Below are 13504 nucleotides of genomic sequence, written 5' to 3'. Positions count from 1 at the left end.
CGCTTTATTAGGTCAGGAGAGTCCGTATGTACACCCTCCCAAGGTATCCCGAGAATCGATATAAGACCGCTATTAAGGGTCGGCCACGGCTTCTCCCTCGCAGCCGGGAGGCACAGCGTTCACCGCCAGACCATGTGCGGGATGTTCCCCAAGAGGACAATGGGGCGGCCTTGGTGGCCGGCACCTATAATTAAGGTAATCTGCAATGGCCGGAGTAGGGCTTTCCAAGCCGCTTTCAGTCCGCGACGTCAGAGCATGGTGTTTTGTGATTTAACCTTACCTCCTCGCTACTAATTACTGAACCGACGCCCTTGAGCCGCCTGGGTCCTGACACTTCTTCCACTGTGCGAGTCGCGTGCAGACATCCTAGCAGGCATCGTAAACTTAGAGAGGCACCTAGCTTTCGATGCACCGCAGCAGCCAATCCTCTGTTTCTAAGCGCCGGTTGAGATGGAGGAAGGACACCCGGCCAGTGGCCCATGCTTCCCGTCTTTCCCTGCCAACACTATAGCCATCCAATGCGGATGGACGATACGCAACAAAAATAGAGTAGACGGAGTGCCCGACCAAGCATGCGAAAATGAGAGAATGCGCCCTCGGGCCGGGCCATCAGAGTCGGAGATGGGAAGACGGGTAGCAGCACAGGAGAAGAGCCCGGGTGTTGGGCATGTGCCTGGGTGGGTGGGCTTCCAGCATGGCTTATGGGGCATTCCAACTGAACAACAATGGAATGCAGGCCGCCTCAGAGACAGTAGCAGCCGCTCGAGGGGGCACCAGCAAGCGCACAGTGGAAAGCGCAACCCAGACCTGAGAGCGCTCGGGAGGCGATTGGCGAAAGGAGAATCAAAACCAGACGCTCTGGCCAATCAGAGCGACACAATCCTGCTTCCCACAGTGGCACTATCTATTAATAGCGCACATGCATTGTTTGAAGCAAGCAAGTTGCAAAGACGGGTAGCCGCCGGCCTCTTCGCGCTGGCTGTGGGTCCCATAGAAATCGATGCTGATTGGCCTAGAGGAAGCCCCCCATCCCAACCAACACCCTGCACGCGGCCAAGAGAGCAGTCTCTTCAGGGCCAAGTGGACTTCACTCCCGAACCCCAGGCCCCCCGTCCTCAGGCGTACTGGTATGGCAGTTACCACTGTGTGAGGGAAAGTGCAAAGGAAACGTTTCCCGCCTTGCGGTTTGGACCGTGTCCAAACTCTCGGGCAGTTGTGTGTTCTCTCAGTCTGGGCTATCTATCTGAAGTATTCGGCTAGTGTGAGGTGCGCACTCAGCACCCTAGGTATCAGTCGTGGCAGTTCCCATTTCATTGGATTCCGCCTCACCAGACTAGGCCCAGGTTCATGTTCTGCCTGCCGTCTTTGCGCCTTGCACCACTGCAACCCCCTTCAGCGCTCTGCCTCTGCCCCAACCGCTAGTGTGTAGGCACCGCCATCCCGTTTTCCCCAGCCAAAGAGAGCAACCTGCACACAAACTAGCCCTGCACCCCTGTAACCCACCCCCCTCCCCCAACCAGCCAATTCTCGCCAACAACTTCCAACTCTCTCCTTCCTCAATTCTTTCTCTCCCAACTTCCCCCCAGAACAGAACCCAAACCTGGAGGGACGAAAAACCGAAGCCCGGACGACAAGCCGACAGAGGGGCTAGACAATCGGTCATTGAGACAAAGGGATCCTGCCGTGTTTTTTTCCCGCTCAATTAGGTCGACGGCTCCCACGCCCGCACCCGCGCCCGCACCGCCCCGGGCCCTCAGGTTTGCCTTTGCCCTTTCTTGTCTGCTGTGCCAGCGACCTCGACCTCACAACAGACCTGACGATGCGTTGACGCCCAAGACCACTTGGTCGCCGTCCCCCTCCTTCAGCCCTTCAATTCCCGCTTGGCTTGGGGAGATTCTTGCTTTGCGTCTCCACGACTGCGCTCTACGTCGTCTTCACACTCAACCCTTCCTCACGAGACTTACTTCGCATCTCCTTCCTGCCGGCCGCTCCGTCAGCCAGGACGCTATCGCGGAGCCCGGCAGCGCCTTATTCTCTCTACCGCCGCCCGCCTTGCGACTTAGGCTCCTATTCGGAAGTGATTGTTACCGTGCGGCCCGCCGCGTTGGTGGAACGACCAAGACTGCGAGTCAATCGTGGCACCGGTGATCATTTTTGGAGGAGTTCGCAAGGACAAACAGCGCGCAACGGATTCAGCAGTGCTGTCCCATTTTTGGTCCAACACCCTCACATTTCGATAGCTTTCGACGCATTCGCTCATTCTGAGACGCCGCTTTATTCGCTGTGAGGAGGACGGAAATCGCCTCTTTCATTGACAACGTTGCCGCCTTTCGGTTCTCGAGAAGCGGGGCTGCCTGGCGATTGGGCGGCTGTTCCTGCGACGCGCTGCGCGTGGCTGCGACTCCATTTTGACAAAAAGGGCAATACCACACCTGCCATAAGACGACATCAGTCGCCTGGTTTCACAGTAGCAAACGAATATGCCTTCTGCTACCGCTCGAAGATTGTACGAGGATCAAATACCCTCCTTCATGTCAGTCTTCGACGTGGACTCGGAAATCCTAGTCCAGCCGAGTCTGCTGAACGTCGTCGATCCCAAGTTGGTGATGGAGATGGACGATACTAAATTATCTAGAGACGAGCAGCCGGATTTGCGGCCCAGCCTGTCATCTGATTCTGGCCACAAGCACAACGACAGCACATCAACCCAGGCAACTGAGTCGGAAGATTCATCTCCCACCACCACAATGTCTTGCACTGATTCTTCAGATCTCTCTGATCCCTCCCCGTCTTCGTCACCGGATTCTCCAGTGCACCTAGCCCCACTCTCAACTTTTGCGCCCATGTCCTTTGCGCCGCCATCATTTGCGCCCCCGTCCTTTGCGCCCCCGTCCTTTGCGCCGCCCTCCTTTGCGCCGCCATCTTTTGCGCTGCCCTCCTTTTCCGGCCTGAACGGCATAGCCAGCCTTAATCTATCTACTCCCAGCTTAGAACGGCCCATGACATCACCCGCGCCCAGGAAACCTAAGAATATGAAGGGCCTCTCTATCCAGCCGCCTTCGGGCTCGCTGACCACGTCCATGGTGTCGGAGCCCACTTCTCCTTCGTTCATCAAGCCTGCGATACCTGCAATGAAGCGAAAACCAAGTCAACTTAGTCTCAAGACGAATACCTCTGACTTGGCGACTCGTGCTACAACCCTTGAAATCCCTAGTTCGCCTTCGATCCCCCCGATTCTACAGCGCCGAGCTCTGAAGCACTCCACCTCATCTCCTCATATGCTTTCTGGCCTGAAGTCGGCTACTTTTGGCCCCGCTGGCGGCATGACAATACCGACAGTGTTAGAGCGGAATGAGACAGGGCTCTCTTCGTTCCTGCGGCCGCCGCGGCAGGCATGGCCTGCGGGTACGACAACAATGGATACCACGACGATCGCCGAGGAAGAATCCCCAATAAAACCGCAGATTGCAAACCGATCAACCTTTGAGGTGGAGCCCTTCCATGAGATGGAGAACAACGAGGATCAGAAGACGCCAGGGTATCCTGACGGCCCGATCTGCATCTACGACGACAACGTATATCTTTATCTCGAGCCAACAGCAGATGAGGCTGCCCGCTTTGACGTGGTGATTAACGTTGCTCGTGAAGTTTCGAATCCATTCAAATCTTTTGGAGATAGTCAACAACTACCGGCTCCGGAAACGCGGGACAAACCCATGGAAGACTCGCCTATTCCAGACACGGCTCTTACAGCAACCAGCTTTTCCACTGCTTTTGAGTTCTTGCCAGAGGAGCCCGTGGCTGATACACCAACAACCCCGCGGGCACAACCCTTTAGAGAACCAGAGTACATACATATGCCTTGGGATCACAATACGGACATAGGCCAGGATCTCTATGGGCTATGCGAAACCATTGACAAGAGAACAAAGGAAGGGAAGAAGGTGTTGATCCACTGCCAGCAGGGCGCAAGCCGATCGGCCAGTTTGATCATTGCGTACGGCATCTACCAGAATCCCGAGCTGAGCGTAAACGATGCGTACTACTCGGCACAAGCAAAGAGTAGATGGATCAGCCCCAACATGAGGCTCATGTACTGCCTTCAGGATTTCCAAAAGGATATCTCCAAAAAGAAGCTTTCCAGCGCGGGATTCAAACCGCGTTCCGGGAGGAGCCCAACGAAGCATAGACTAACTCTATCGGCTGACAACATCGAAGGCCCCCCCAAAGAGCCTTTGACTGCCCCGTTGCCGACTGAAGACCCGGCAGATCATAGCTCCACGCCAGAGAGGAGCCCGTTGAGGGCTCGGGGAAACTCAACTCCGAATAGAGGAGAGCCAATCTCGCCCGGCCCCTCATCAGCACCATCGAGCTTTTCCTGGACCGAGAAAGAAGACGAGTCGGATCGAGGCAGATTCGGCCGGTTCGATCTTGACTCGATGCTCAGACCCTCGCAGCCTGATTCGGGCTTCGCCTCTGCCTGTTCTATCTCGAAGCCCCCGCCATCCCCTGGTTTCGCTCCGCTTTCGATCTCGAGGCCACCGCCGTCTCCTGGTTTCGCTCCGCTTTCGATCTCGAGGCCGCCGATGTCTTCCGGATTCGTTCCTCTTTCGATCTCACGGCCGCCGCCATCTCCGGGGTTTGCACCCCTTTCGCTATCAAAGCCGCCAATGTCGCCTGGATTTCGACGTATGCCATCGTTTTCGAAGCCACCTCCCTCTCCGGGATTTGGCACCCACCGGTTCGGCGCGTCGTCTGGAGGTGGCTTTTTGCCCCTGAGTCTCAACACTTCATCCAAGCAGGCCGAGAGGAAAGAGGTCGTTGCCGATCGGCATGTCGCAGTCCTGCGCAGTTTTTCTGATGATACTGCTCTCATGTCGCCGCGGGTGGAAACGATGACGGCTAACCCCCTTCACGAACCATTCACCGGATTCGCCGGAATGCAGTTTGTCGAGGTTCCTCCGACGCCGAGCGATGGGCTCTTTTCACCGCGAGAGACCATGTTCCCTCGAGACCCATTCTTCCCATTTACGCGGCCCTTGCAAACCGAAGACCCGCGCAGCCCTCCTACCAAGGGCGAAACTCCGATTGTTCGGTCTATTGATGAGATGATATAAGCACCCAATGACATTCTGGCTTATATTGAAGAGCATCGGAGCGGCGTTTGTTATAGATGCGGGGGCTACAGCGACGGTCATTACGGATGATGCAGCCTGTGCTTCCTGGAGTTTATTGCTGCGACATAGAGATCGTTCAGATGCCAATTTGGCCATCATTTTCTTTTCTTGTCCTTTTTTTTTCTCTTTTCAACTATGTATTCAGCAACGCACGCAAAGCGAGTGAGCGATGAATCGGGCACAGCTCGCGGGGAGAAGACTGCGGCTCGCATGTTCCATTCTATCTTTTATTAAACGAAATGTATAATTTGGAAGGAAGGATGGGGGCCAAACATGGCATCATGACTAGGGTTTGGTGGATGACGACTTGTGGGAGTGTAAGGAGTTGGAAACCGGGAGTTGGGTATTTGGATATATGAGTTGGACATGACTGGAGTCGATGGATTCCAGCGTCTGGCACGCACAAAAAAAAGGAGACCAGACACACGAGCGCATGCACGCCGAACAACAGCACGCTAGCGATAACCGGGCGCTCGCTGGATGCTACGATAGTTGGCACCCCTTAGATTCCTAAAACACCTGGACATTGAAGCTATTCGGAGAAGTGGTTCGAAAAGAACCATCCATGTACGAGTCGAACAGTCATCAGCGCCAGGCCAAATGGCTCTGCTGTCTAAAAAGAAACCAGAAGAGCATTCCGGGAAGGGAGAACCAAACCAAAACAAAGCCATGTCCATGGACTGGACCCGACAGCGTCGGGGCCCAGGAAAACATAATGAGGATAGTGTAAATAAATTTAGCGAATTGGAAAAATATATATTACTTTCCCCTTTTGAGAACAACGTATTCTACATCATTGCCGTTGTTATTGTTGTTAACCTCCATATATATACCGGATGCGCAAGGCAGTTACCTAACACCAGTCGTCAAATGCGGCTATTATCCAAGCAAGTGACAAAACGAAGGCCTGTAGTACTTACTAGCTAGGTATGACTTTCGAGGTTATGGTCATAGAATATCTATTCACTTTCTATTTCAATCCGTAACTATTACATATCTACAAAATACGAGAAACCCAAAGAGAGAGGATAATCAAGACCTGGCCTCTATCTACGTGCCTTGCCGTGCGCGAGAAGACTACACCCTTTTTCTCTCTTTTCTTTTTTTAAACTACCTCGTACCACACGCACGCGCAACAGAGCACTAGGACTACGCCTTTTTCTTCCCCCCAGCAGCGGCGGCAGCAGCAGCGGAAGCCTTCTTCTTGGCAGCCTCCCTAGCCAGCTTCTCGCGCCGGGCGATGCCGCCCTCGACGCCGATGCCGCCAAACACGAGCCCGACGCCGAGCCACTGCATGCTGGACAGGCGGTGGCCAAAGGCGAGAACGCTAAGGATCATGGTGAACATCTTACGCGTCACGGTGACGGTCACGAGGAGCACCGACGAGAAGGTCGATAACGTGTGGACTGCATGCCGGAGGGAGTGTGTTAGCCCGGGCATTTGAGGTTATGGTGATTATAGCGACGACCGGGGGGGGGGGGGGGGGGGGGGGGGGGGGGTACTATGGGGTTCGAAGTGTTTGAAAAGAAAAAAGGGGGTTAAAGAAAAGGAAGGACCTACAAATAAACACTTGGCCGACGCATCCGCACAGGGCAAAGCCCAGGACGTCACGCCAGACGGCCGGGTGGCGGCCGAGAAAGGCGAGGGCCGAGGCCAGCTCGCCGGCGCCGCCGGTGGCGGCCATGTTGAACCACTGGCCGAAGGGGGTGTGGACCAGCCAGGGGCTGAGCAGCAGGTAGCTACCGGTGAGGGCCGAGGACAGCAGGTTGTTGGCCATCATCATCTGGGGGCCCGTGTAGGGCTGGAAGGTGGAGAAGATGTAGTCCTGGGTGCTGTTGGTCAGGCCGTCGAAGAGCAGGTTGACGCCGAGGAGCAGCATGCCCCAGGCGGTCTGGCCGCTGTGGTTGGCCAGGCGGTGCTTCTTGCTGCCCGAGTGCAGGGTGAAGACGGCGACGCCTAGGGTGACGGCGGCCACGACGAGGTACTTGTACAGGGGGTAGCGGCGGCGGAAGACGGTGATGTGTAGGAACATGACGGGCAGCAGCTTGCAGCTCTTGGCTAGGATGAAGGTGATGTAGTCGATGTGGGCGAGGGCGGCATAGCCAAAGGGCGCGGCCAGCGCGTTGGTGAAGGCGACGAGGAGCAGCGGCGGCAGGATCTTGCCGTTCGGGATCATGGACGGCACCGGCTGGCCGCGCGGCGTGCTGAGCACGGTGAAGATCTTGCCGCCGGCCGCAGCGAATAGCGACTGGATCGTCAATAGGAAGACGGAGAACTTGAAGCGTTCGCCATCGGCACCGTAGGTTGTTGTTGTGAGCTTCTCTTGGAGATATGCCCACGTCAGGCTGAGAGGGAAGCAAGCGGCGTCGTCTTGTTAGCCAGTGTCCGATGAGTGATGTGCGAGGCTCACAATGAGAGCTATGACTCACAAGGAGGCGTAGATACCAGCGACGTCAATAAACAGCGTGACGATGCCGGCCTCCTTCTTGGCGGATGGCGGTGGCACCTTGGCAGTTGACGTCGTCGTTGTTGTCGTTGTCGACAACGACACATGGCCATTGCCCTTCCCGACTGCTTCTCTGCTCTGCTGCGGGACACGGTCGAGCTTGCTCGAGTAATCCGAGGATAGCTCGCGCCGGATGGGCGTCGCCTGCTTTGAGCGAGCCATGTCGAGCCTATACGCGAATTTAAGGTTCAAGTGTTTGTGGCCGAATGTATCTTTGTACTGCCGCGTATGTACTTCGTACTTATACGCCGCCCTCACCTCCACCTTCTAAACGTGTGAAATGGAATTGAAATAGGAAATGAAATGAATGAGCAGCAGGGAATGCCTAAGATCTACCAATTGACAATCGACCGCTTGTTGTTCAACGACATGTCTTAGGCCTTAGTACCCTAGGCAGGAGAGACAGCAAAAGTGAGTGAGTTGTCTTGATCGTCAGACGGACAGGGTGGCTTTTCCCAGTCCTGTCTACTATCCCCCAATCATCAATGGATGGCCGGGCCGCGCTAAAGCTCATTGTCAGTTAACCTTATTTGGTGGGCACACGCCTTGTCGGCTTCTGTACCGTTTGGCCTCTTAGCGCATATCTCCAAAATGCGGGGCGGCAGCCGTCCCAAAACGCCAGTCAGCCCTGGAGATCCGTTTTATTATACGAACCACCTCACTTCACCGTGCGCCACTTCGTCTGTTGTCAGGCTATTCTACACATCTCACATCTCTGCGCATATAGTAGGTTCCACGCTCGTTCCGGTAGTTACTCGCTGCGAGATAACGCACTCGCCCATGGCGGCAACTCTACGTTAATGGAACAAGAACGACATCACACATACAGCGCACGCAGCCTTTGTTTCATCATGCTCATATATTCTTCCTAGTCCTGTTTACACACACCTAGATGCCCCCGTCCAGACATCTGCCCTAAGATTTGGTCATTGTTCGACGAGTCCAGAAACAGGAGCGCAGAGTTGGTGATAGGATTATGAGGAGTGCAACGTCTGCGTTGGTTGAAGAGGTAAGAGAGACAAGATTAGCGTGAACGTGGGGGTTGGAGCGTGTCCGGGTAGCCTAGGCGTTGTGAGGCGGGATACGAGATAGTTGATTTCTGAAAATGGGCTTTGAAGGATGTGTCGAAGTGAGAGCTGAGAGAGTCTGGCGTGTGGGGCTATGGTGGACCAATTTCGGATAGAGGAGAGGACTCGTCAGGGCATCCACCTCTTGGAGACCTGGCGAGTAGAGCTGCGCCGAGGCGCCCGGATGCCCTGCGCGGCAGCCGTGCACATCCCGTCGACGCCCCCGGCCATCTAGGCGTTATGCCGCGCACCCGATGCCGAAAAAATCAAGCCGAATATCGAGATGAAGTGGTGGAGTAGCTGGTCGCCGAATAAAAATGGTAAGCTAAGGGAGTGAAACCAGTTCAAGAAAAAGAAAAGGCCGGCAAAATGCTTTTTGTTGGTAATGAAGTGTCGTCACATCGTTTTCCATCCGCCGAAAAAAATAAATACGCCTTGCGGCAGCCAGATCTGGAAAGGACCCGAAATGAGTGGCTGCCAAATCCGATCAAACTCAGAAAGCCCGGAGAATGTCGCTGGCCGGTTGGTAATCATTCCACTCTGTGCATCTTCAGTGAATTACACGTTGTGATTACAGCCTTGGACCTTGGTTCACGCCGTCCGGGCTCTACTCGGATGGCTGAGAAGCCTGCTGCTGACGGCGCATCTTCTCCGCCTCTAAGTTCTCGTAGAGAAGGAAAAGAGCACTCTCATTCGACTTAGCTGTGCCCATGATGGTAAACATCCTCTCGCCGGTTTCGTCATGGGGGGCCTATGCTGTCAGTTAGAGCGAGCAGAAAATGGCATGCTGACTAGCCGGCGGGGCAGCCAATGAGCATGCTTACCTTTGCAATCGAGATACGGGCTCCAGAAGTCTTGCGGATTTCGCTAATCTTGGAGCCGGCACGTCCAATGATACAGCCAACCATGTCTGCCGGGATGCTGATGTTCTGCGTCTGGATCTCCTCCCCGTTCTCGTCATGGGTTGGCGGACCACGGGAGGCTGCATCAGAATCAGAACGGCGACCATATGGGCGCTGCCCACCGTTGCTGAAATCGGCGCCGTTACCTGTTCGCGTGACACGAGAGCCACTGCCACCTCCACCTCCACCGTAGGGCACTCTCTCCTGTGCAAAATTGCTTCCACCGCCGATTGGGCCAGCCGGCGCACCGGGAGTCTGCGTGCGAACAACAGGATTGTACAAAACAGTGCCGGTGCCGCGCTGCCAATCGTCGACCAGGCACTTGCAGATTTCCCAGACAGCGCGCTGGATGCCTTCAGGAGTGCCCTGGACCTCGACTATCCGCTCGGTCGACTGCGGCAGCATCTCTTTCTGTGCTACCATGCGAACGCCTGATACATCTTGGATGTGCTTGATCTTGAGGCCCTGCCGACCAATGATCGTGCCCATCTGGTTGTGAGAAATGAGTAGCTTGATCGCTGCAACGACAAAGTCAGCACCGCCTCATTACATTGATTAAAAATCGACTGTGGGATGAGCCTTACGGTTAGAGCCATTGCCCTGGATGACTCCTCCCATGCCCATTGACGGAGCGCCTTCCAAGAGGGCTCGCGCAACAACCGCATAGGCTCTAGAGATGGCCTCGCAGCCACCTGTGATGGTCAAAACCCGGTCGTGCACGCCCTGCACGACCTTACTGACACCAGCCTTGACGCCTGTCTCGTCCCGCAAGTCAGCGACATTCTTGCCGCCTTTCCCGATGATGACGCCAGCTTCCTTGGACGATACGATCGCCCTCAAAGTCAACGGCGTCTGGGCATACTCTTCGTCTGTCTTTGGTGCAGGCTCTCCATCCGGGCCGAGACGAGGCTCGTTGTCCCCGAGCTTGAGCTGGTCGAGAGACTCGCTGATATCACCGCCATTGGACGAGATGGGATCCTGAGGTGCCGACATATTGACTTTGGAGAATGGCGCGCGCGTTTGGCTACCTGGGCGAGACGTGAGAGGTCCTGGGTCTACTGGGCCGCTGGATTGAAAACAGTTGGTGGTATGGGTTAACAGACGTCTTGTTATGTCTGGGAGAAAGAATTATGGCGCGTCGTGAGAGCCCTGCTGGAGTTAGCTGGGTCTGGGATTTGGGACTGGAACTGAGGCGAGGAGGCGGGCTGAGAATTGCATTGGCAACCATGTAGGAAAAATCGAATTGGGGTTTGGAATGCAGAGTAGGAGCTATTAACCCAGAGTTCTTTCTTCGGGCAACCGAATTTTCTGTGCAAATCTGAAAAGAGAGAAAGAGGCAAACAGAGGGCAGAAGGAGAAACGGTGCGCCGTTGAGTTGCGGCCCTGTAGCGGCATTGGCGGGGCACATGTGCACATACCTTTCGCAGACGGTGAGGCGGGTTGGTCAGGACGGGCGGGGCGGGGCCAATTGGTGGCGGGGCTTTCTGCGTCGCTCGCTTGTAAGAAGATGCCAGCCAAGCCAGGGAGATAAGGCGCCGCGCCAAAATGGTCTACCCACGGATTCGGAAGGGGGCCGATAGTTGACAGAGGGAGAAAGCAGCGAGGGAGCAGAGAGGAATCCCGGGATTGTGGGATACGGAGGGGTTTAGGTGGAAGGAGGGGGACGGGAGTGGGCAGTCGGAACTCGGATGGGCCTACGACGTTGGCACTCACCACTGGGAAGGAAATGGAAGATGATGAAAAGAAGAGAAACCCCAGAAGGAAAAGAGGGGTCAATGGGATGGCAGAGGGAAGCTTTTGGTGATGCGAGGCGAGAACCAGCGTCCCATAAAGAAACCGCCAAAGTCCCCCCCAACGCGAGGTACTGTATGTACTTCGTACCTAAGGTAAGGTAGGTGGCATGCAACTCAACTCACATCAGTCAGTGTCTTTCTCTCCATCCAATGCGGTGCTGGGCAGCTCGATACCAAAAACCATGGGCTGTTGCGCGTGTGGGAAAAATGTACGTTGCGTCGACAGAGCAGCAGGGCAGGGCATCCCCAGCATGGAAAGAAAGGCCTGGTCGACTAGGTGGCTCTTGAGAGGTTCCAAGGTTCCTGCTACGCAGCAGCGACCTGAATTTGGCGGTGGGGCTTCTGCCCTATCTGAAAACAAGTGGTGCGCAAGTTCCAAAGATGACGCCTCGGTGGTGGTGTTCTGGTCACGCTTTCCCCGCGGCCAGTGCAGCTGTCCCAAGACCCCTAAGTCTCCTCCAGGTGCTCTCGACCCGCGTGGTTGCTTTCAAGCTTCCCCCAAGCTCCACTTAAGTGCCGTTGAGATCCACTTCCCTGGCCTCTGGTGCTCTTTTCTTCTTTTTTAAGCTGCACCCCTCGCCGCCGCCGCGCCCCATGGCAATTATCAACCCTGTCTCTTCGAACCCTGTCTCTTGTCTCTTCGTGCCCCAACCTCCACCATTTCCAACGGATACAGTAGTGCAGCGGGCTACGGAGGACGAAAGACATGTATGTAAACAGAATATGTAGCTCCAGCGGTTCAACTCTATTGCCCTTTCGGTGCTGAAACTTGGGACCGCACAAGGAATAAACACCCACGATACTGCAGGGCAGCCGCCTTATTCCTCGGGCCCGGCATCATCAAGGTACAGGATGTACCTTATCTGTACTGTACCCACCCGGCATCAAAGCCTCGCTCTGGAAGTCAAAGGCAAGGGCATCTTGGGTACCTGCCTAGGCATTCTCGCCACCAAACTACGTTTTGTCTTCTTGCAGCACCTGATATTCGCGGTATGGGGAGACTGTCTCGAAATCGCCACTGGCGTTTTGAAACATCTCCAACCAGACAAGCTTCCTATACGGTTTGTTGGTCCGTTGCGCTAGCGAAGGTGATTGTGCTTTTAACTAGAGACCAGTGTGTGTATGTCTAAGCTACCTTTCCTAGTTCGTAAGACACTCAAGGTTAGGATGCTCAAATTGTGTCTAGCAGCTGAGCAGACGCACGAAGTTAATTGTTTGGCGTTCATGTTCCTTTCTTCCTAGGTATGGTAGGTAACTCATACAGGCGTCTTGAGCGATTATAATCAGGGCAAGGCTGAGAGTCATTATCAGAACTTTGACTGAAAAGGTGAAGCCTAGCTAGGTGAATTTAGACACGGTTATTTTTGGCTGGTCGAACAGCCATTATCACTTTCGCCAACTTGGTTGTTGTCTGCACTAGAAATCGAGTTACCAGAAAAGACAAAATAGCGGGCCGCCTTTATAGGCCTATCTTCGGACGGCATCCGCGTCAGGATCCGCCCAGATCCGCCCGTGGGTTTTTCCCGCGACCGAAACAACAAGCTCGCCCTGACTACGGAATAGCGGCGGGTCTGTCTGGATTCTGAGCGTTGCCCTGCCGTGGGGGACGGTTCGTGGGTTGAGGAGTTACCTAGTCTTTTCCACGCAACCCGAGGTTGCATTGCCTTGCCTTCTTTGCCCCTCATCGAACTGCATCGAGGTCATCGATGTGGAGCCGTCCCAATGATGCCCCCGAATCCCCCGAATCGTGCACAGCAGGACAGCAGGGGAGAGGCCTTCCATTCTTTGATTCCCACCGTGGCACCCCGTTTTCTTGTTCTGGCGGGCTTCGAAGGTACAGAGATCCGCAAACGGCCAGGCCCTAGCTTGTTCGGGCGCCACTGTGCAGTCTGTGTCCCTCTTTTGCGCCTGTCAATGCAACCTATTAACCAGACTCGCCACGAGACGTCTGCCGTTCTCGCTCCCGCACAGCCAGATAGAAACCAGAGCCAGATGCTGTGCGACCCGACACTGCAGCACTGGACTGCAGCACTCGTAGCCGGGGAGCGGCCTGACAAGA

At 55.2% G+C, this 13504-nt stretch overlaps 3 protein-coding genes across 3 annotated transcripts; 1 reads left to right on the top strand and 2 right to left on the bottom strand.

The window, feature by feature from the left end:
• Window positions 1-2480: 2480 nt before the first annotated feature.
• Window positions 2481-5117, top strand: B0T26DRAFT_674419 (uncharacterized protein; the record flags this gene model as incomplete). Its single annotated transcript, XM_060439706.1, has 1 exon — window positions 2481-5117. One exon carries the CDS (start codon window positions 2481-2483, stop codon window positions 5115-5117), a length of 2637 nt encoding a protein of 878 aa, XP_060298673.1.
• Window positions 5118-6108: 991 nt separating this feature from the next.
• On the bottom strand, window positions 6109-8127 carry B0T26DRAFT_703825 (UAA transporter family-domain-containing protein). The gene is made up of 3 exons (XM_060441688.1): window positions 7607-8127; window positions 6738-7522; window positions 6109-6583 (listed from the first exon to the last, which is right to left on the bottom strand). The coding sequence occupies exons 1-3, from the start codon at window positions 7843-7845 to the stop codon at window positions 6327-6329; spliced, it is 1281 nt and encodes a 426-aa protein (XP_060298672.1). The 5' UTR covers window positions 7846-8127; the 3' UTR covers window positions 6109-6326.
• Window positions 8128-8920: 793 nt separating this feature from the next.
• Window positions 8921-10784, bottom strand: B0T26DRAFT_231199 (uncharacterized protein). The gene is made up of 3 exons (XM_060433899.1): window positions 10237-10784; window positions 9575-10170; window positions 8921-9501 (listed from the first exon to the last, which is right to left on the bottom strand). The coding sequence occupies exons 1-3, from the start codon at window positions 10643-10645 to the stop codon at window positions 9358-9360; spliced, it is 1149 nt and encodes a 382-aa protein (XP_060298671.1). The 5' UTR covers window positions 10646-10784; the 3' UTR covers window positions 8921-9357.
• Between the last annotated feature and the right edge of the window lie 2720 nt (window positions 10785-13504).

The sequence above is a fragment of the Lasiosphaeria miniovina genome (assembly GCF_030549165.1).
Source record: "Lasiosphaeria miniovina strain SMH2392-1A chromosome Unknown B0T26scaffold_3, whole genome shotgun sequence".
In the NCBI taxonomy this organism is placed as follows: Eukaryota; Fungi; Ascomycota; class Sordariomycetes; order Sordariales; family Lasiosphaeriaceae; genus Lasiosphaeria; species Lasiosphaeria miniovina.
The sequence above is the reverse complement of the archived record's forward strand: the minus strand, read 5'-3'. Positions and strand labels throughout refer to the sequence as shown.

Coding starts and splice junctions, on each gene's coding strand:
- B0T26DRAFT_703825 (XM_060441688.1), bottom strand. CDS start 7,845: ATGGCTCGCTCAAAGCAGGCGACGCCCATCCGGCGCGAGCTATCCTCG. Junction 7,523..7,606: donor GCTGGTATCTACGCCTCCTT/GTGAGTCATAGC, acceptor CTTCCCTCTCAG/CCTGACGTGGGCATATCTCC. Junction 6,584..6,737: donor CGTCGGCCAAGTGTTTATTT/GTAGGTCCTTCC, acceptor TCCGGCATGCAG/TCCACACGTTATCGACCTTC.
- B0T26DRAFT_231199 (XM_060433899.1), bottom strand. CDS start 10,645: ATGTCGGCACCTCAGGATCCCATCTCGTCCAATGGCGGTGATATCAGC. Junction 10,171..10,236: donor CCAGGGCAATGGCTCTAACC/GTAAGGCTCATC, acceptor TTGTCGTTGCAG/CGATCAAGCTACTCATTTCT. Junction 9,502..9,574: donor CCCGTATCTCGATTGCAAAG/GTAAGCATGCTC, acceptor CTGACAGCATAG/GCCCCCCATGACGAAACCGG.